This window comes from Fusarium tjaetaba (assembly GCF_013396195.1).
Source record: "Fusarium tjaetaba strain NRRL 66243 chromosome Unknown NRRL66243_c0000095, whole genome shotgun sequence".
NCBI classification, from domain to species: domain Eukaryota; kingdom Fungi; phylum Ascomycota; class Sordariomycetes; order Hypocreales; family Nectriaceae; genus Fusarium; species Fusarium tjaetaba.
In genome coordinates, this window is record NW_023501291.1 from 83,967 (window position 1) to 105,878 (window position 21,912).

Genomic DNA, 21,912 nt, shown 5'->3' on the forward strand with positions numbered 1-21,912 from the left:
CTATCCTTTCCTATTGTCTATCACGGGTCTATAGATGGCTAGTGGCATTTGACAAAGATTGTCAAACAAGTAATACTATTCGCAAGTGACTTGATCTCCATTATCGCGATTCCCATTTGTTTTCTCTAAATGGCCCCCTTCCTTCTCAGAACACACCTTATTTTACTTCATGGCGACTCTATACAGAGTAATCCAGCTTTTTATCGCCAAGGACGCCCCAAAACTCTTCGATAAGCTCTTTTTGGCCACTTGGTGCTCCTCGCACAGCAAGATATACACGTGCCTCAAGCTCAGGATCCCAATTGCCCGGGTTTCCATGTACCATGCGCCCACCAGCCTCGTTGAGGATCGCCCATCCAGCACAAACATCCCACGCCCAGCATCCACCCTCCCAGTACAAGTCTACCTGTCCCGCGGCCACAGCAGCAATGTTCAGCGCAGCAGAGCCCATCGACCGCAACGAGTGAACCATTGATCCGCCGTTTTCGGGAGTCGCTGTCAGCTTTCGGAATGCTTCGACCTTGATGTCAAAGTTGGGTCCGTCACGTTGCGCTCCCCATTCGACGGCGACGAGAGAACTGCCGAGGCCCTCGATTGGTCGCGGTGAGCGTGCGAGAGGAAGACGGCGGGGTTCTTTTCCACGACCGTGTGTGAGGAAGGCGCCGCGGCCCTTAATAGCGGTGTAGAGGGTGTCGAGCCAGGGGTTGTAGATGACGCCAATGGTAGGCTGACGATCGATTGCGAGACCGAGAGAGATACAGGCGCTGGGGAACGAGTGCACGAAGTTCGTTGTTCCATCGATCGGATCGACAATGAAAGTTGGTTCAGGGCCAAGTCTCACTCCAGGCTTGTATGTCTCTTCGCCCACGAAGGAGATCGAAGGGAATGATGAGGAGAGGCGGGTTGAGACCATCTTTTCGACGCCCTTGTCTGCTTCAGTAACAATGTCCACGGCTGCAATTGTGTCAGCTACAAAACTTATCATGGACAGAACATGATCGTACAGTTGAGCTTGGTGTCGGTGTCAAGCTCAGCAGGATTGGCAGCCAAGATCATGGCTCCGGCCTCGTAGGCCACTGAGACGAGCTCATCATGAACAGCTTGAAGATCGATATCGTCCATTGTGTATAATGTCTCTCCTGTTGTTGACCGAACAAGATAAGATGATGTTATGATGAAGTGGAGGAACAGATTTATGGAGGGGTTCTCGATGATTTGGTGGGGCAGCTCAAGCTGACGTCTGTGAGGGGCCGAATGCCGGGGCCGGTCAGAACGGACCATCCAGAGCTTCCCAACATTGCAGTGATACTCAATGAACAGGGGCGAAATAGCACGTTGGGTTTGTGCTGTGCCTCAATTGGACAGGATAAGAAACGCCGTGGATTAAGTATCAAGTCACTATCTACAGGAGTGATACAAGACTTCCGTGAACTACCAAATCAATAAAAGAACCCTCGGAGCACATACACAATGTCATGATATATCAGAATTCCACCCAACCAAGTCCAGGCTCTGCATGAACCACAGGCTCCCAAGCCCAGTAGATAAGAAAGAAAGAAGGAAAGGCAAACGTAGAAAATTCGCAAACATTACATAATCGGCGGCTTTTGTCTCGTCTTCTGCAACGTCCTCGACTCATTCAGCTCATGTCTTGTCTTACATGTTCTCCCTAAACACAGACCGTCGCTCTGTCGGACTGCTCTCGGCGCTGCCGCTTCTGTTCTTGGGTTTCGCAACTCCCGTGTCGATAGGTCGAGGGCTCACGCCGCGCAAACTTGAACCAGCATCGTCGTCGAACGGGTTTCGCCCTCCGGGTCCCGATGCAGGGCTTCTGCTTGCTCTACGCCCCCTATCCTCCTCTTCATCGAAACCTCGACCGCCCGGCAATCCCGGCGTCGCCGCGAGGTTCATGTTGTAACCACCGCCGTATCCGGTGTCCCGGCCGCGACCACCAACGTCCTCCTCATAGTATCCATATTGGTCTGCTTCGTTTCCAACGCGCGAGTCCCACGCTTCATCAGGATCCAGTGGACCAAAGCCTCGACGGCCGCGAGCACCACCGGATTGCTCGTAAGCGCCAGCGGCGGATCGGTTGTTACGGTTCTTGAATTTGCGAATCTTGTCGTTGAACCAGCCAGCGATGCCGCTAGGAGCGGGCTGTATTCCATAGCCGCTATCTTCCTTATGCCATGGTAGATACGATGCAAGACTTGGAGGGGGGAGCTACAGAGATGGGGTATTAGCTTGATTGACATGATTGGGACCGAAGGAATTGACATACGCCGAGTCTGCGAGCACGAAGCTGTGTGAATACAACCCATCCAACAGCTCCTGCAACGAGAAGGACAATAATGGCGATCACGATGCCTCCTGCCGTCGACACCATCTTTCTGTGATCCCGCTTCCGACTGTCCAAGGAATTTGCGATGCGATCAGTCGCGTGGTGACGAAAGACGAGATAGTGAGACAGATGCTGGTCGGGCGCAAAACGCAATGATTGGGTTATCTACTTTGGTGTTTGAATAGTAATAATCCGCCGTGGTAAGGAAAGATACAATGAAGGGTTATTTTCGCAAGTGAACTTTGGTGTCCTTTGTTTGACTTTGGCTTGTCGTGTTGGGATGAGGTGGCGGTGGTTCGTCCAAACTCCTATAGTGCAAGTGCAGTATGAAGATCCAATGTCACTGACTGGGTTTCGACTGAGATGTAATGAGCGCTGGAGGACTGGACGGGAAAAGCTTAGGGTGGTCCACTTCTGTCAGCGCCCACGAACTAGGGCTGCTTACAGTGGGCTTGGCGCTGGTACCGGCTCTGGATTTAGTATCAGTGGCCCGCTCTAATGGAGAAAGGCGTTTAAGTCCCTGTAGATTTTCCTAAGGTTCCATGGCATCTAATCCCCTGCTCGAGAAGTCTCAACCCTCCTCAGTTGCAACAGCATCCAATTCTAGGTTGCATTCACACATCCATGTCAATTGGACTTCTTTCCAAGATTAAGCATCGTGAAAATGATTTATTTGTTCTGGCGAGTCGCACTTATAGCTTCCTCCTATCTCATTAAATAGCTACGGATAGCATCTTATTTCTTCACCCCTCGTATTCCTCACCCGAGCAAATCCACTCCCTTGCATCCGAGTCTATTTCAGTTCATTACAACGACTACCAGTCTCTTTGAATAGCAAATAACATGCAATTAACCACTCTGTATATCCAACTCGTCCTGAGGCTCATCCCTTGATACCGCACTTATTCCAATGCCCTCCCTGCCTCGCAAACGACAAGCTCTCCACGAAATCCTCCAGCTTACATCGTCCATACTCATCCCCCCCACAGCTCTCCATTTCCATAACTCTGTCATTTATCACCACCCTCACGTATTCTTCCCCCTCCTCTTCATTTGAAGCGCCGCACTCGAGCTTCTCTACGTACATTCGCGCAGCGAAGGGGACTACCCATGCCGATGAGTAGCCATGTGTTCGGATAGCTGGCACGATATGGTGTTTCGGTAGCTTGCTTGTCGAGTTGTACAGACCCATTGCTGAGAAAATAGACACCATAGTGTTGTCGTGGCTAAAGTCCGCATATAGCGCCCTGTCCAGGGGAAATGTCTCAGGATTGGCGTCCAACGTGCGATTGGTTGTGGTGTGGTCATTAACAGGCTTCCTCGTCAATCGAGAAACAAGCTCGTTGACGTATCCTACGCCCTGTGTCGGTCCCATTGCGTTGCCATTACCATATTCGTAATATTTGCCTAGAGTCATGTAGTAATCGTAGCTTCGCCAATCTTCTGTAGAGAAAAGGTCGCAGAAACGGGATTGTCCTACACCATCAGGAGTGTTGACTGTGTTGAAAGGGCACAGATCCATGAGATAGATCGTCTCCTGTAACGACAATTTGGCTTTGTGCAGATTCCTGTTCAGTCTATCCCGAATAGGAGGCAGGAATTTGTTTCCCCAGGCGGTCTGCGCACTGTTATCACCTATCTCATCGTTGTCCTCGAACGAGCTACATGTTCCATGTGACAGTGTGTTGTTGCTACCGGGCTCCTCGGGAATTACCAGAATGCCATCGGTGTAGTCATCTCCAGACTCTCCTCGAGAGGCATAGAAACCTTGTGTGAAGTTGTGAGACGACATGATAACTCTGTCGGATCCTGATGCCCTGATGAAAGGCTCCGTCTTTTCAGCGAGTCCGATGTATCGCTCATAAAACGCCTTTCCAGAATCAATCATCTGGTCTTGACCAAAATCGGTCAGATCCTCAGATCCGAGGTTGTATTCGTAGTCCTTGAGCCATTCGTAGCCCTTGCCATAATTGGTTACTGATTTCTGGAGGCGAGCAATGGTGGCGCTGTATGCTGTAGTCTTGCCAGCGGTTGGATATCGAGCTCCATGGCGAGACAGGGCAATTCCTATGGTCACCTCGCAATCATCCGGTGTTGACGAATCAATCTCTGATGGGACAGAGAAGAAGGAAGAATATTGTCCCCAGAGCTTGGAAATGTCATTGCAGCTTCCGTCATATTCACATCCCGATGACAGTGTGCTTGCAGATGTTAGTTTGGGGTCAAATGTGAGATGTGGGTGAGGATACTCACTTGTTGTGAACCCAAATAGCAAGAACTGTGATTAATGCAATTGTGCTGATTACCATGACAAGGTAGCTCCATCGTCGAGTCTCTCGACGCTTGTGCTCTGTATGCCAGTTCTCAAGTCGCTCTGCGTCCGCATAGCTCTCTTCGGCTTCTTCATCATTTCCAGATAGTAGCCGCCCTCTCTCAGCATCGGCATCAGATGCTTCTGAGCGATTCACTTCTGAAGGCGCGCTGTCGCGCGGAATTCGAACCATTTCTACTGATTCGGTTATCTTGACAGGGATGTTTGTAGATGTTTCGAGAGCAAATGACTCCCTGTGAGGACGATAAGGTTAAATTAGTAAAGGCTGATGCGAACAAACACGCAAGGTTTGAGGTATTGAGCTGCTGGAGGCTCTTTCTTTGATAGCCTTGTACTTTAGTCGCATTTGCTGGCTGGAAATAGTGTTGATTAAGCTGAGCTGAGTATCCCTGAATGTTGGAGGTTCAAGGACACTTCACTTCACCTCAGGTGAGGGTGGGCCACGTGCATGGTCATGAGGCTGACGAATGAGGCACCATTAGCCACATGCCGATGTCTTCAGCAGTTGTTACAGTGATTGCGCTCAGTCGTTAATCGGTGAAACGATGATATAAAATTCAGAAGAGGAATAAACCCGCACGACAATAAGAGTTCATGCGATGGTTTGGCGTCGGTGCTATTATTAGATCACACCAATACCCTAAAGGTCAATCATGAAGACGACAAATGAAGTGGAAAGTACTATGTATCGAATGGAATATGCCGCTCTAGGCGGACTAAATTGCAACTAGCTGTATCCTGCAGATCTCAAGATAACATCTCTGCTCCCATACCTCCAGCCTCTATCGTTTAAATGGACATAAATTTTAGAGGAAACCTGCCGCCCAGAAACCAGTTCTTTGATCCAAACCTTATTCCCAAATATTTTATCCCATTACCGTAGCATTCCAAATACCCAAAAGGCCTTGCTTGCCACGTAGTCTAGCTACAGGGCAGCAAGCTGTAGTACGGACGGTATCATACAAGTGTATAAGTCATAAAAACGTTGAAGAGAAAACGCGGGGTATAAGCCAGAATATCCAATCATTCCTTTACATTGCAACACCGACACTCCTCCTTTGAGGCCGGATATCATTTCTACCAAACGTTGAAGTGGCGAACCGTGAGATGAGGGGCTCATCCTGTGACACAGCAGCTGTGCTACCCACAGAGCATGTTGTCGGGACAGTACGATTCTGGTCATCCGATTCCCAAGTACTGGCCGTATCGATTGACTCTGTGCTCCGCCGATGTTCTGATGCTCCGCCCAGCGAAACTTGGTAAAATCCTTGGTTGCCCCTGATAGGACGAGGAGCGTTGGTGACCGAGTCGAAACTCATGTTACGGTTGTGCTGTGACCCGGGGAAGAGCCAGCTCGACACCCGGGAAAAAGACTTCTTCTTCCTCAGAGGAGGTCGAAGTACTAAAGGTAGAGGTGGCGGTGGGGGCATATCACCTCGCCTTGGGCGAGAAGGAGGGGTAGAAGGTGACATTTTCTCTCCAGGAGTTCGGGATCTGCGAGGTGGTGTGATGGGAGTTCTCACAGGCGTACGAGGAGACCTGATGGGTGCTGTGTGTGGCCTTTCAATGATATCGGAGTTGAGTCTCTGGGCAAAAGAAGGAGCAGCTGGGGGCAGAGCCGGAATTGACGGCATGGGTTCCAGGTCTGAAGAAGTCAGCGGGAGCGGTTCGTCCCCAGGCCCATAGATCGAGCTCATACCGGGCACGGCCCGGGCGACCGAGTAGGGAGTTGGTGGTCGACTGGGAACATAAAGACTCTGTCTCTCAATGACATCGTCAATTTGCTTCTGGAGCTTTTCAACCTCTAGCATAGCACTCGCGACTCGTTCCTTGACCTTTTCCACATCTGGTGAGCTATACGCACGAGGACGTCCCCGTGACTTGGGGGGGATCAAGGGCGGGATCTCATCTTCTCCATGAGAGGAACTAGGAGCACTCCCTATGGCTTGGCGGCGTGGAAAGTGAAATGACATAGGAGAATCTGAGAAGCTCTTCTCGTGCTCCAATGAAGGTTTCGTTTCTTCGGGTTGGCTATCTGACACATACTCAGAATAGTCTGACGAGAGGGCTGGGTTCGCAGGTCTTGGTTCAAAGTGAGGCATGATAGGAGATACACCATTGTCGGACTGATAGATGCTCAACTCGAGCGGGCGGTAAGGGCGATGAGGTAACTGTTTCGCAGGCCGAAGATTAGAGGCTCTCGATGGCGTAGGTTCAGGATAATCAAGAAATGGATCGGCGGCAGTTGATACATGGCGAAAGTCTGAAGGGGCTGAAATGAGCGGCCGGCGCGAACTTGAAGAGAGTGACCAGAATCTCCTTCTCTTTGACGAGATACTGTCTCTCGTAGACCTATCCGACATTTTACGATGCTCCGGCATTGCAACAGGCTGGGGATGGTGAATTGGTTGGTCGTATATTACTGGATAAGAACGCTTCTCATCGACTTGGCCTATCAGCAACTGGTCGTCGCTCAACCTGCCCACGGGCCACGAAATGTTCAAAGTTGAAGACGAATCCGAGGCCCAAGCATTGGCAGTGTGGGCAGAGGTAGAAGTAGACATAGACTTACTACGACGCGGCCTCCTGTCCTCTGAGGAGACCAGCGGTGCGCAGCAGAGAGATAGCCACGATGGCCAAGAGGCTGCTTCAGAGCCATGGGCACCGTGAGAACCGGCGTGTGTCATGCTGCAAAGCTCTCACGTCATACCGAGAAGGCGTTTAGAATGTTGGGTGAGAAGAGAATGGCGGAGAGAATGACGATCCGTCACTCAACGAAGTGGAAAGAAAAATGGCTGAGAGGCTGAAAGACAGATCAACGTATGGATATAAGGTGGGATATGAGCGTGTATGTACTAATGTATGCATGTATGTATGTATGTACAGTCCACTCCTTCGTGTATGTAAGCCAGCACCAGTACTAGCACATGCAGAAGAGGAATGGGATAGGACAAAAAGTGAATGAAGACGGGAAAGCTGCAGGAAGAGGACCAGGGACCCGGCAGATAAAAGAACAAGAGAAGCAAAGCAGCGGCAAGCAACTTGTAATGCAGCCCAGCCCATCTCGTGGATGACGGCCGGGCCGCGACGTTCCCATGGTAGTATACCCACACCCATAGAGGCAACAAACGACAGTATTGGCACCATGTCCCTGCTGCGAGTCTATAGTGGGATCTGGGTTAGTTTCAGGCCCCGTTACGATCGAAATTTAAAAAATTAAATAAGAAAAAAAAATGGGCGGCAGCCAAGGGAGATGCAAGACGACGTATCGAGTGGTTGACGATTGTCCAAGACGAACCCACGGTGCAGGTGATGGACCGGGGTCGGTTGTCTCGCCGGACCAGTCGGCGCTTAGAAGACGGTCCTGACGGACTCCCGATCATGTTAGCGCTCCACACCAACTCTATCAAAACACCACAGAGACACTTTGACTGGGCCACACGTAGTGCCCGAGATGGTGTCGCTGTTGCCCTTGGTTTAAGTCTAGAGAGTCGAGTCAAGTCGATGTCGTGCATTTGGTTCCACTCTATTCCACTTCCAACTCGCCCTTTGGCTGGTCATGGATCCTTCCATTGACTTCTTGGTCTGCTTGTCCTTGCCACAAAAGACCCCAGACGAGGTCTCGTGCTGCTACCGTATTGGATAGCCGCGTGAGATGACGGGGTTTGAGGCCTTTGCCTGTGTTCGAGGCTGTGTGTCGTAACGCTGCGCATTTCTCACATTCTCTCGTCGAACTGGTGTGAACTTGGGTCTTGGCGAAGGCGCCGTCAAAGCATGAGTTCCATCCATACCCAAGCTGTCATTCGGTCTGGCCTGGCATGTAACTTTGAACAAGAGACATTCTTCGTCAGACGTTGTACAGAGCGCATGTTCAAACACACAAAGGTCATAGCTCTTAGCCCTGCTCTCTACGGTAAACGCACAACAGAAGCTTGCCTCGCTTGCTGGCTCCTAGTGCAAATCCTAGCCTTGTCGATTCTGTTTGCCTTCCTGGAACTGGCATCTGACGTTGCATCCATACATCTTATTTGGAGTTGCACCGCCGGTTTGGGCAATACCCTGGTCCTGCCGGACTGATTGGTAGATGCACCCCGGAACCTGGTCTCTTCATCATCTCTCCTCCATCAAATCGGTATGCTGCACGTTTTGTTACTCTTCCAGTTTGCGACTGACAACCGCGTTTATCTGTGAGCTGTGAAATGCTAGGGCCTCTTGAAACGTGGGAGCTTCAGGAACGCCTGTCAATCTGCCCTCTCATCGAATCCGGATGCTCCTCTGGGCCAGGCTTGTTATTACTTGGCCAAAGAATTGGTCGCTACATCCCAAAACAGCCGTGAAAGATGTTTCATGGCTCCCAGAATAGTGATGAGCACTGTGATGGTCCGTATTCTGGTGTGAGCTGACGCGATACGATTCGCCTGCCTTGAAATCTTGAAATCTTGAGACAAAATGACTAAACGATGATAGCCCCGAAATTTGATATTGATATTTGGCTCAGGTAGACCAGAACGGCTGGAATGCATTTCCTGGCCCTTCAGTGGTCCCTGACGGTAAGCGGCCATACTACGTTGATAGCAATGTCGTATTGCAATTGCCTCTTCGTCTCTCAGCCGGAGAAACAATGCACAGCCCGGCTTTTGTCTCAGTGAGAGTCACCAAAACCACTCAACACCAACAAACAAGGTGGGATGCTAGGATGGCTTCATTTGTGGGGTCAAGAGAAAGTGTGCCAGGAAAGTACGGTAATTATTGTTAGGACACTAGGGCACCTCGACTCAGAGAGATAAAGGGTCAAACCGTGCAGTTGGGTCGGTGTCAAGCCTGATCGACAGCCGGACCGCTCCCTGTTGCTGCTGCAAACATCCATGGTTGTTAGCTTAGTAGGGAGTCGCGTAGTGTTGTTTGCTTTTGGGCCTTGCGAGCGAAATTCCGCTGCGCTTCCTTCCGCTGCCTTGTCTTCAGATGAAAGTGTTTACTGAGGGGTACCCCTGGCTTTGCCATTACTTGATTCTTAAAATAGCGACTCTTAAAGTTGAAGCATGGGTGGCTTCGCAACCTTGGCTTAGCTACCTTAGCTTTAGCAGGGATGCATCCAGAAGCTCGTCAAAGGGTCCCTTAGGTTGTAATCCAGCATGATGAAAAGATTTAGGCAATTCTAGCGTATGCTAGAGGGCCTTTACATTGGCTTTTTTGTCACTAACGATAAAGGCCCTGAGTTTTCTTGCTTGCCCTAGAGGGGTTCTGAAGATACTGGAGACAAAAGCCCGTTCACATGCGATGGTGTCCGCCATCAAGCACAAAGTAGCATATGATGAATGCTCAAGTGGCGGCCTTTATTCATTCTGGCTGGTGGTTTTTTTTAGAGCGTCCCGCACAAGGCGCAATAATCAGTTTGGAGGGCGACCTGTCTCAGTCTTGACTTCGGGAATGGCTGTCGAAAAAGGCGGAGGCCCTCTCATGTATATTTTCCTTGTTTCTTGCGCAGTTGATTCCTTCCACTCTACAGCGGCGGATGCAACGGGGGTGGCGCATTTGACTTCACGATGTGGGAGCGATGCGGTCTCGTCGTTTTGTGAGTGGAGTTGTTTGGTTTGTTTGACTCGTTCTGTGTGGGAGGAGTAGTAGTTGATTAGACGCCGATGGTGATGATTATCTTCCGGCAAGGTTTATTGCAAGGCAATGCTGTTTTATGCAATGTTACCAAGTCATGGCATCACTTGTCCATCACTCCAAGGAAACGTTGAAGGCATTGGAAGAGCGAATGCAAGTTGCTGAGAGTAGCATGCAAAGATCCACGCCACATGCAAACGTCCTTTTGCTCCAGGGAACCATCTGGTATCCCTCGCTAGCCTCGCAATGCCTCTACCGTCCCAACGTACAGACAAGTTCCTGTGTACCATGGTATGTACCTTGAGCTTTTGAACAGCTCAAAGTCCAGTGTCTCAAAATACAACAGCCACAACACAAAGAAACATATTGGAAGGCCAAACAGTGCCACAGATGAGGACGACTATGTGCTGTCAACTGAAATATAGTTGGCCTATGTCAAGATTTGTCAGGTTTCATGTTATTTACCCCAAGACTTGAAGAATCGCAGATGAACTTCAAACGCCGGGTAATAGATCCACCGACCGCACACCATGTCCACTGCTGGTCCCTACCTAATTCCGAATCTGGCAGGCGGGATAGCGGTCACGCGTGGCAAAACGCCAAAAAGTCAAGTAAATTCATGGATTAGAGATCCTGATCGCGACAAGCTCCGAGGTCGTCAAAAATGGGCAAACGAGACTTCAACAGCGGAGATGGCGCTGCTGTTTTTCGCAAGCGCCAGAAAGTCGTACACGAGACACCAACGAGCGAAGAAGTCACCTCAAGCGATCAATTGCGCAATCTGCTGTCCTTCGACCAGGATTTGCGCAACGCCAGGCACGGTCAGTGACGATGTTATTGAAGGCACCAACGAATTAGAACTGATACATACCCCTGTAGGTCTTCAGTCTTTCAAGAATCTTCTCGATCAAATAGTTCACGAAGAGGGCGACCGAAGAGCCAACCTCGACATTCTACATCAATACCTTGAAGCCGCCAAGCCCAGAGATACATCCGAAGATGCAGTCTTTCTCAACGATATCATGGAAATGTGGTCTTTCGCCGTACAGGTTAACAACGATGGTGTCATGTCTTCTGTTGCCGTTGTTCTGGCTTTGCTACTCCAGATCCTCTCAGGCTCACTACAGCTTGTCAAGCATGGCCTCGGTATCTGCCAGACCCTTCTCCAAGAACAGCAATTGAAATCATTGGCAAAGAATCTGTCAGCAGAAAAGAGCAAGGGTTTTATCATCTCACCTACTCTCCGTCTCCTTCGAGAAGCCACATGCCTAGATGGGGGCGCCTATGCGAAGCGAATCTTCCGCGCTCGAAATTTCACATTGACATCGTTTGGGCGAAATCTTGAAATCGGGCATACTGGAGATACGCATGAAGATGTGCGCAAAGCTTCCGTCAGAACAAATGCTGTCCGTTTTTTCTTGAGCCTTCTCAAGTTCCTGGGATCAGATGGGCGTAAAGAACTTGTATCGCAGAAGGAACTTTTGTCACATGTGACTTATATGATCAAAAGCGACCCTGCCTACCTCGTTGTGGATATTCTCGACTCTTTAAAGCTCTATGTCCTCAAAGATGACAAGGTCCCCAGAGAAGTCAAATTCCGATGCTTCAACACCAAGTCGTTGGTGCGCTTCTTAGCTCTATACACATACACCAGCGATGGCGAAGATGTCGATGAGAAGTCAACGGTGAGCTATAAGGCCCACCAACTCCTCATCTACATCTGCACGACGCCTACTGCTGGCATTTTATATCCTTCCACTGGTCTATACCCCAAAGAGTCTGAAGAGGACCCAGCGCCAAGTGAGCGTGCTAAGGCTGGTACACAGGGCGCTCTCTTCGCCGACAGATATAAACAAGACATTCCTGTGTACAACTTTGTCCTTGCCGAATTCGCTCAAAAGTTGCGTCCTTGGTCCAGTTTGAAACATAGCGAGCTTCTGGTAGCGATCTTCACTGCTGCCCCTGAACTTGCTGCAAAATATTTCCTAAGCAACCGATCTTTCACGTTCGAACCAAAGTTATCCATGACATGGATTGGATATGCCGCGTTCCTTTTCAATACTATGCAACTACCTCTCCCTCCTCGCTTCGGAGATCGATCGCGATCTGCTAAGGCACCTCCTCCCACGTCCATCCTCCTCGGCAACATTATTCCACTCCCCATCAATCAAAAAGTTCTGATCCGATGTCTCTCCTCCAAATCCAATCTAACATCATTCTTTGCTACGCGCATTCTGATCGTAGCAATCGAGAAGTTAGCTGAAGCTGTCAAGATGCATGAAGAGGTTCCGAAGGGCAGTGATCCTGTCTGGGCAGAAGCGAGCCGTCGTTTAATCGATGCTTTTTGCCAACGCATTCCGGACATGAAGGAAATCGTTCGGTCTTACAAGGGAATACCAGCTGAGAACATTCTCCATAAGACCATGGCCAGTCGTTTGCTACGCCTTTACTATGAGGTTATTCCCCAAGTTGCTCTTGCTGCCAACTTTGACGTTTCGCCTTTCTTCACAGAAGCTCTCAAGTCGCTCAACAAGGAAAGCGAGCAGCATGATGACGAGCCACTAAGAGTTATGGAGCTCGAGAACTTGGTGTCAATTGCCAGTTATTCCCCTGGTATGCGTTGGTTCTCAAGGATAGACAATCTTATTGATGGAGCAGGATCGTCGCCATACACCGCCCTCCTACGGCTGCTTTGTGATAAGAAGCGAGATCTATCTTTCCAACAGCTGAAGAAGGTTCTAGGCGAGGTCGCAGTTGAGAACCAGATGGTAACGAAAGCGTCCCTGATGAGCCCACTATTCGAGGCCCTCCAGACAACGCTAGCCGACAGCAAGGCAAAGCCAATGGAGAAAGTTTGGTCATATGTTGACAACTGCGTCAACCGATGTGCCTCCTCGCCAATCAAGTATCTCGATTTGTTAGAAACATACGCCCAGGAAGATGGTGTATTATCTGGTAGTGAGACTGCTTTGGTTAACGTGACCCTAGTAGAGCAGTTGTCGTTTGCAATGGGCTCTGCTAGCAGCGATGAAGAAGCTGCGCTTGGCCAATTCTTATCTTGCTACTTCTCTACTTCATACACATTCAAGCCCGGAAAGCAACTCACCAAAGCTCTATACAAACGCATCTCAGGACAGTTTTCTTCAAGCAAGGTCAAGATGAAAAAGCTCAAGGAGGAAAGATCTAATGATACAGATGCTGATGAAGATATGCCTGATGCCGATACTGTTGATGTGAAGGGTTCAAAAGATGGCTCGACCATTGATTCTTCAAAGCTCGAGGCTATGCTTCATGTACCACTCCCTGAAGACGAGGATACCACAGCTTTGACAAAATGGGCCGGTAAAAACGCTGAAGACCTCGTTGAAGACGGCTGGGCAGCAGCCTTGATTCGCCTCCTCTCCTCTCCCCATACCAACATCCGCAAGGAATCCCTCACCAGCATTCTCAAGATGGCTGCCAAGCTCAAGGAATCTTCATACGAAGAAAAGGAACAAGTTTGGCTCCTCTTGTGCGAACTTGCCGAGTCATCGCGTGATCAAGTTGACAAGGGCCCAGTCCCTTCTGCCTTCACTGCCTTCGCCATCCACGCTCTGGATGTCCTGAAGAATCCACTGCATCCACTCTACCCCAAAATCAACAGCTTCCTCACACGCAGCCCTGTTTGGTCTGCTGAAAAGCTCCCCCTCGCCCACGACATTCTTCACGGTGAACCCTCAGAAGATGATAAGTATTACACCGAAATCACATGGCTTCTCACGTACCTCCTTGACAGCTTGCGCACACCCTCCGACCTTGGCATCTTTCATCGCAAGCGATGGTTTGAGAAGATACTCGCTCTCGGTGCTAACCCTTACTTACGTGTCAATCTACGAACTCGTCTGCTACGTCTATTGTACCGCGCGACTTGCATCGAAGGCGGTAGCACCACGTTGACGACTCGCTTCGGTATCCTCAGCTGGCTGGACTCGCAACGGGCTGCATTTGAGGGAGGTGAAGAGGCAGATGTAATGGTTGCACTCATGGCAAGGGTATGGGAGACATGTGACCGAGAAAAGGTCAAGGTCTGGAGTAAGGGTGGCGTCGAAAAGTTACTTGCCAAGCATGATTTCTAAAGATGAATGGATTGGATATATAAGCTAGACAAATTTACACATACAACTGTTAATACCCAGCATAAGAAGACGACAAAGACTTCCACGTATCAAGGAAACAAACATCTCCTATAAGGTACTCGAATGCTCGCGATCTGTGCAGTCGACTTCAAGCATCAATTGAGAAATTCATGGTGAACGTTATCACTGAAACATCATTGTTCAAATTTGTTCGCACATATGTACAGATCCATCCATCTACCAAACAATAACCAGAACGGACACCATAAAGACGACAAAATATATATACCCCTGGACACAAAAGATACTCTCCCTCGCTGACTACCCCACGCATTAATATGGATAAGAGCAGCCTTTTGGTTCTGCCGTTAACAAAAATGTTGAGTTTTTAATTTCCCATCCAAAATTCGCCGTTTTCAAATATGAAGACCTCCAAAACAAATTTAAACATGATTGTCGCAAGGCTGTATGAGCATTATAACGACCGTCTCAATGGATACATGCTGAGTCTAAACAGTCTACAATTGGCCAGAAAGCAGGGCTTCAGTTGCTGAGAAATTGTCAGCATGAGATCGAATGAAATGAATGGGTTATAGAGTATTGACTTACCAGAGTTGATGTAGGCCCTCTTCGCGTCTAGAGGAACATTGAATCGCCTCTCCAGCTCTTGCTTTATGCCCTTCTTGGTGACAGTCATCAAGTCGGCTGTCTTGAGGATGTCGCGAATCTCGGCGAGGAGTGCATCATCACTAGGCATGCCAACCATCTCCTCGGGAGAGAAGAACTGCGAGCCACCAAACTGGCTCGCACGGTTGCCAGGCATCTCAGAATGGGCCAGAGACATGCGAGACATGTTCTGGTGGCCGAAGCCAGCTGTTGAGCCAGGGCGGCTGGGCTGGTAGCCACCACCATACTCAGAGAAGGGTCCCTGAGCCTTGGTGGCATAACTGTAACCAGAGATCTCTGATCGCACATCATCACGAGCAGTCTGGGTCTGTGTCTCCCATAGCTCGGCTTGGTACTCCTCCCACTTCTTGCGAGGGATCGAGCTGGGATCAAACTTGCCCTCGTCTGAAACAACGATCTTCTTACCGGCTTCGCCAGCAATAACTCGAGTGTTACCCCAGTTGAAGTCATCCATGTGCCAGAAGGAGTACAGGGGCAGACCGAAAGAGAAGACAGGAATGGCAGCAATATACATGATCATCCAACCAACCATCTCCCACTTGCGTCGGAGGATGAAGATGACAGCCTGTAGACCGTAGATGGCACCAAGCAACAAGAAAGCTGTAATAGGCACAACTGACGGGTTGGTAGCGACTTGGTAAATCAGGTACACGATATACATGACAATGACAGGTTGGACGATAGTGCTCAGAAGATCGATGAAGACAACAAAACGCATACTGAAACAGCAGAAGCCGCAAAGCTGGGCCAAAGGAATAAGCTCAGCCAAGTTGTGCACAGTAGAGTTGATCCAGCGACGTCGCTGAGACAGGAAGACAGACCAAGAGTCAGGAGCAATAGTCCAGGCTTGTGCGCTGAAGAGGTATTTTGTCTTGTACTTGGAGTGATACTTGAGGAGCAAGGTTGTGAGATATCGATCCTCACCAAGATGGAGCAAGTTCTTCATGTGCAGGGTATCAACACGAATCGTGGAGTAGTCTTCAACGATCTCCTTGCTGACGAACAAAGGCTTGCCGGTCTCCGCAGCGCGAATTCGATACATGGAGAAACAACCAGGCAAACAAGTGACTGAGCCGAACAAACTCTCGAATGCCTTGGACAAGTTGTGCGAAATCCAGTACTCGTAGACCTGAATCATAGTGATGAAAGAGCCCTTAGCGTTGGTGAGAGCGGTTTCACCACAGCAAGCAATCAGGCGAGTATCATCGATGAAGGCTGAAATCATTCGAGTAGCTGAGTCTGGAGCGACGACAGTATCGGCATCGATTTGGAAGAGATATTCGTAGAAGGTCGGATTCACGCCAATAATGTTGCGGATCTGGTGATACATCTCCAGCTCCATGGGACTCATGGCGAGGTTGTAGTGGACGCGGTTGAGGAAACGCATGAGAACCATCTGGGAGTCTCGTTTACCACGGTTACCGGGGCGAGAAACCTCAGAAGGCTTGCCCACCTTGACAATGACCATAAAGGGGACGATGTGGCCTTGGACCTCGTAAAGACCCGAGTAGATCTTACCCATATTATGCTGCTTCATACCCTCACCGAGAGCCTCGAAACTGAGAGGCTCGGGGTCGACGGTTTCGGAGACACCAAGAATATCCAGCACGATGCGAGGCGTAGGCCTGTCGTTACCTTGACCGATAATCATACCGTCACAGACAACGACAAGAAGCTTACGCTTATCATCATATTTCATGCGAGAAAGCGAGTCAATAGCACGTCGCAACGAGTCTTCATCTTCGGTATAAGCGGGAATCATACACATGACGAACTTGTCAAGGTTCTCGGGCACGTTCTTGCCACCGAATTGGAGCGCAGCAAGGAACTTGAAGACCAAGATAGATGCCAGCATGACTGAAATAGCCAAGATGAAGTACGTAGCGAACTGACAACGGACGGAGTTTCGAGTATCTGAGTCACCAATGTAGAAGAGGTTGTTCAGGCAGGTCTCCATGCGTTGTTTCTTGACAGGGCTGAGCTTGATGTTATCCCAGTACTTGGAAACATCCTGACCCTTGGCACTTCGGAACAGCTGGACGACACTGTCCTCCATGAAGTCTGTGGCACCTGGGATGTTGGGAGTAGGCTTGCCGGCCTTGGCCTTGAGACGGAGACCACCCTGGAGGTACTTGGTCATGTCGTAAACCTTTCCGTGAATAGTGACGACGTTCCAAGAACTGTCTCGGGCCAGTTTCTTGACATATTTGGGGCTGTAACCCATGCGGCCCTTGAGGTAGACATGCTTAAAGGTGTACATCTGCTCGAAGTACCAATCAGGTCGGCTGTCGTTGGTGTAATAACGGAAATCATGGTAGACGGAGTTGACATCAATATCTCTGGAAGCAAGAAGCTGTGGCTGACCAGTGATGTTGGTGTTTCGGTTGTCAAGAGTGACCTCAGGAGGAATCTGACCGTCTTTGCCCTGGCACAGAGCAGACACTTGGATGGGGAAAAGAGCGCTGATATCCTTGCCGGCATAGTTCAAGAGAGTATCCTCACTGACAAGGTTGCTACCAGGATAATGGTTGGGAATGAAGGCATTGAGGTCAATAACGAAGCCGCGGATAGCAACGTAGGCGCCCTTGCTGCCCTTGTCGCCGTCGTAGGAAGAGAGTTCGTTGGAGCTGTAAACATACTGCTTGGGACAAATGAGCGTGGGGAATCCGACCATGAAGAAGGCGGCCACGGCACACATCAACCAAATAAGCATGTTAATCGCCACCTTTTCTCTCCAGGCCATACGAACATCCTTTCGAGGCATACGTCCGATCAGTCTGATGGCAAAGTCGGGGATGAACCAAGTGAGGAAGAAGACGAGGGCTACCCAGCGCTTGCGGCTAGGCTTATCTCGGTACTCCTCAACCTCCTCGAGAGACTTCTCGTTGCCTCGCTCAGCCATCTGCTCACGTGTGTCGAGGTTCTTGAACATGTCACCACCACCAAATGCAGAAACACCAGCCTCGGATCGAGTATCGTCGGTGAAGTAACCACCCTTGGCCTTCTCACCGTACATGAGAGGGGTATTGCCACCGGAAACCAAATGCTCCTTGGAGGCGCCGAAAGCCATAGACTCAGCAGGTGTGAGACCATCACCAGCATCGGAAGAAGGCAAGCCACCATAGCGACCAGAAACTGAGACTGCCTCCCCGAGCTGGGCAATCTCCATCCAGCAGCGTTCACTAAGGAAAACACCAGTGGCACCGACTCTGACTTCATTCTGGGGCCACTGCTTCTCCTCAATGACCATCTCAGCACGTTCTCGTTCACTGCCAACCAAAATTGTCTCCGCATCCGTCATACCCAGAAACTCGCCGAAAGGCAAGAATAAACTGAAATCGGCAGATCGAAGACGCTGGCTGATTTCTGCAATACCAAAAGTTTGGACCTGCATACGAACGCACTTACTGTCGAACTGGTTTGCAATTCGTCGATCGTTGGGCTTCAAGCAAAAGACGAAATATGAGTTGGTGCCGGGGTCAGTGACAGCCTTCTGGACGTTGTCCAGCGAGGCAAGGAACTGGCCTGAAGCACCTTGATCGAGAGTCATCTTGGCGTTCTTCTTAGACTCTCCAGCCTGGCTCTGCTGATCTAACTCCTCCATAGCCTCTTGCTGCTGGCGCTTGTAAGCTGTGCTGGGGCGACCAGTTCGGTGCGTCTTTCTAGACATGACACTAGGCGCTCGCATGGGCTTTGAGCTGACGGTAGCCTGCATAACAGTAGTGCGTTCATTGGGGTGAGTCACGGTCTGGAGAGCGTCTTGGCCGAAAAGGCGAGCAACAAACTCACTCTTGGTACCGTTGATCATATTGAGGAGATCACCAGAGATGATCTCGCCGTTCTCCTCGATGAGTCCCTTGACAGGGTAATCCACCTCACCAGCAAAGTGCTTCACGGTGAAGACGGCAGAGGTGTTCTCAGTCATGAAGTTGCTTCCAGGAAGCTTAGCTTGAGCAGAGCCAACCTCGATAGCAGCGTTCTTGCCATCGAAACGTCTTCGGAGAGCCTCAAGGAATTGCATATCTGTTCGGTTTCGTCGAGTTTGATCATCGAGAATGCTGAGAAGACCATTGCCGGGCTTCAAGATGCCTCGAACAGCGTCCGAGTTGTCGAAATAACTGGTCGCAGCAACACTGACCTCCTCGGACTCCAGCATGTCAGCCTTGCGGTCGAAGAAGTTCTGGAGAGTAAGGTTGTAAATGCATTCGGTAGCGGCATTATTGAGAAGTTGGTCGAGCGCAGAGCCAGTGGGAGTTTGCTGACAGAAACCGGGGAAATCGACGATCGAGACAGTGTTGGCAATAGACTCCTCGGGTGCACAAAGTCGCTGGTTGATGGTCTCGAGAATCCAAGCAACGAGAAGGGAGTAGAGTGTTCGGGCAAGCTCTCCAGCGTGGGCACGGGCACCGTTGGGGTCGAGCATAACAGTAACACGTTCTCGGTGAATCATTTTGGTCTTATATCCCAAGGTGGTCTGGAGGTCAGCGGCGCTGACACCAAGGAAAGCAGCGATGATGCTGAGAACATCCTTGTTCTTGACAGCGGTGATGGTTGTACCACCCTCGTGGGAGAAACCACCACTATCGTCGCCAGTTACGCTGGTCTGGCTAGTTGTCTCAAACTCTAGTTGACCAATGTGAAGAATACTGGCGAGAATTTGGCAAATCTCGGCAATTTCAGCGCGAGGAAATTCGAGCTTTCGCAGAGCATTCTTGAAAACTTGGAAACCTTCTGCGTCGTTGATTCCGACCTTGAGCTGAGTGGGATGGCCAAGATACTTCCATCGTTTTTGAGTGGTTCCAGTGACAGAACCACCGTCCAAGCCGAGATGAGACTTTTCGGCCTCGCTTGTTCCGGCAAGAAGATAGTACAGAACGTGGAAGTTGCGCTCTCCTGTAGGAACATCGGCGATACGGCTACGCTCCAGGCGATGATCCAAGAGCTTACCACCAATCAGAACAGGGTTTGTGGTGGCTGAAGTATCGTACTGCAACTCGTAGAAGAGCCCGGACTTGGAAGCAGTGGGTGTTGTAGCAGTCTTGGTAGTTGTGAGACTATCAAAGACGTATGCGGCGAGAGAGAGCTTTGTGGACAGAGGCGTTGACGATTTGTTGAGAAGAGCAGTCAGGAGGTGGGCTCGAATAGTAGACTTTCCAGCGCCAGATTCACCCCTGAATCCGTATATTAGTATTGATAAACTTTGGGTTCAGGTCCCACGCTTTCAGCATCATAGACTTACAAAAAGACAACGGCTTGGTTCTCGGATCTATGTCCCAATCGCAGAAAGGCTCTGTCAGCGATTTCCTCGGCGCCAGCCATGGCGCTACCTTCCTTGCCACCATCGGGACCCTTTGAGGAGTTGGTATAGGTGTTGAGAGAGATGAGGGCGTGAGAAGACAGTCGAGCGGTAGGATGCGAGACATGAAAGCGACTGGCGAGATGAGCAGTGAGATGCGTGTCGGATTGAAGATGTGCAGGCAGCGATGGCAGAGAGGGTTGAGTGTGAGGGCCTCCTGCGCCGCCGAGCTGTGGGAGGCTCATGGCCATGATGGATAAGCAGCCAGCAAGTGGCTCTCGAAGGTTGTAACGACTCGGTAGATCTGGGTTTCGGCAGTAAGGCTGTGGTTGCGAATTGGGTTATTAGGAAGTTGTTATGGTCGTCGTTGGTTTCGATCGTATTATCGTCTAGGTTGGTTGTTCAGCAGTCAAGCAGGCACTCAGCGAAGGTTTAGAATGCTAGTAGACAAAACGAGTGTCGGATAAAAACAATAATAAAGATTTAAAAAAGGGAAGAAGAGCCAGGACCCGGAAACAGAAGCCTTCACCAGAACGATAGGACTTGGACTGGTAGTCGTAACTCTACTTGCCAAGGTAAAGGAAAGGTATGAACACCAACGAAAACAACCTGGGCTCGGCTGGGAAAAGGGATTGTTTTCTTGGGACTGGACTGAAATGGACTGGACTGGACTGGACTGGCCACATGCAAGTCTCCTCTCCTCCTCGTACACGACAGGGAGAGTGCTCTCTACTCTCTACATGGTAAAAGGTGGGATTGTCAGTACGGTAGACTACTGATACCACTAATGCAGCTCGGGCATAGCGCAAGGCCCCCCTTTGGCCTTGAACAATTTCTATGTTTGGATGCTGTCCCACGGCCACGGCATAAAAATGGACGCCATACGAGGTTTTACCCTGCCCATAGCCACACGGCACTGCCGGAAAGCTTCAACATCTCCCCCCCTGGATCTATTTCTGTTCTTTTTTTGCCTCTGTTTTCGCCTCACCTCGTCTGGCTCTTGGCAGTCTTTGGTGAGTCTGAGATATTCAAGTGTCATTAGTAATAAACACGATTTGGGAGATGATGTTAGTCCTGTGAGCCATCTGCTATGATGAGCTCAACCATTGGATCAAACTCATTCAGTCATAAAGCGACATATTAAATATTAGTCCTCCTGAATCATTTGAAGCAATTCGGCACTTCAGCTGAAAGTGTGTGATGAGTGGCATTTCTTCGCATTAAAAACCACTCAGGAGTGCATTCAAGTGCCAATTAAAGTTGGCGTATTTCCTCATACGTACTACTTGTATGTATAGGGGTGTTGACGGTTTCTGAAACTGCGCTTGCGGACAACTAATTGAATTTTACAATCATGATGAGATCGAATGCCACGATTTTAATAAAAGACCCGGCGGTGGTGGCTCGAGGCTCTGTCCAACTCATCTAGCTTATTACACGCCACAAACGGTCAGCCATGACAATTATAACTTGAGACCATGTCTTGTGATAAGCATTCCACCCGTTTCCCGTCTGCCAGCAGAGGGCCAAA

General features: G+C 49.9%; 5 protein-coding genes across 5 annotated transcripts; 1 reads left to right on the forward strand and 4 right to left on the reverse strand.

The window, feature by feature from the left end:
- Positions 1 to 178: 178 nt before the first annotated feature.
- Positions 179 to 1,122, reverse strand: FTJAE_5082 (quinic acid utilization QUTG (inositol-1(or 4)-monophosphatase); the record flags this gene model as incomplete). Its single annotated transcript, XM_037351553.1, has 2 exons — positions 179 to 954; positions 1,005 to 1,122. The coding sequence occupies 2 exons, from the start codon at positions 1,120 to 1,122 to the stop codon at positions 179 to 181; spliced, it is 894 nt and encodes a 297-aa protein (XP_037207828.1).
- A 534-nt stretch (positions 1,123 to 1,656) lies between these two features.
- Positions 1,657 to 4,845, reverse strand: FTJAE_5083 (3-phytase A; the record flags this gene model as incomplete). The annotated part of the gene is made up of 6 exons (XM_037351554.1): positions 1,657 to 2,223; positions 2,282 to 2,408; positions 2,556 to 2,649; positions 2,690 to 2,811; positions 3,427 to 4,542; positions 4,595 to 4,845. The coding sequence occupies 6 exons, from the start codon at positions 4,843 to 4,845 to the stop codon at positions 1,657 to 1,659; spliced, it is 2,277 nt and encodes a 758-aa protein (XP_037207829.1).
- Positions 4,846 to 5,704: 859 nt separating this feature from the next.
- Positions 5,705 to 7,360, reverse strand: FTJAE_5084 (uncharacterized protein; the record flags this gene model as incomplete). Its single annotated transcript, XM_037351555.1, has 1 exon — positions 5,705 to 7,360. One exon carries the CDS (start codon positions 7,358 to 7,360, stop codon positions 5,705 to 5,707), a length of 1,656 nt encoding a protein of 551 aa, XP_037207830.1.
- A 3,587-nt stretch (positions 7,361 to 10,947) lies between these two features.
- FTJAE_5085 (URB1 nucleolar) lies at positions 10,948 to 14,398 on the forward strand (the record flags this gene model as incomplete). Its single annotated transcript, XM_037351556.1, has 2 exons — positions 10,948 to 11,104; positions 11,163 to 14,398. 2 exons carry the CDS (start codon positions 10,948 to 10,950, stop codon positions 14,396 to 14,398), a joined length of 3,393 nt encoding a protein of 1,130 aa, XP_037207831.1.
- Positions 14,399 to 14,916: 518 nt separating this feature from the next.
- FTJAE_5086 (chitin synthase) lies at positions 14,917 to 20,632 on the reverse strand (the record flags this gene model as incomplete). Its single annotated transcript, XM_037351557.1, has 3 exons — positions 14,917 to 14,948; positions 15,008 to 20,256; positions 20,325 to 20,632. 3 exons carry the CDS (start codon positions 20,630 to 20,632, stop codon positions 14,917 to 14,919), a joined length of 5,589 nt encoding a protein of 1,862 aa, XP_037207832.1.
- Between the last annotated feature and the right edge of the window lie 1,280 nt (positions 20,633 to 21,912).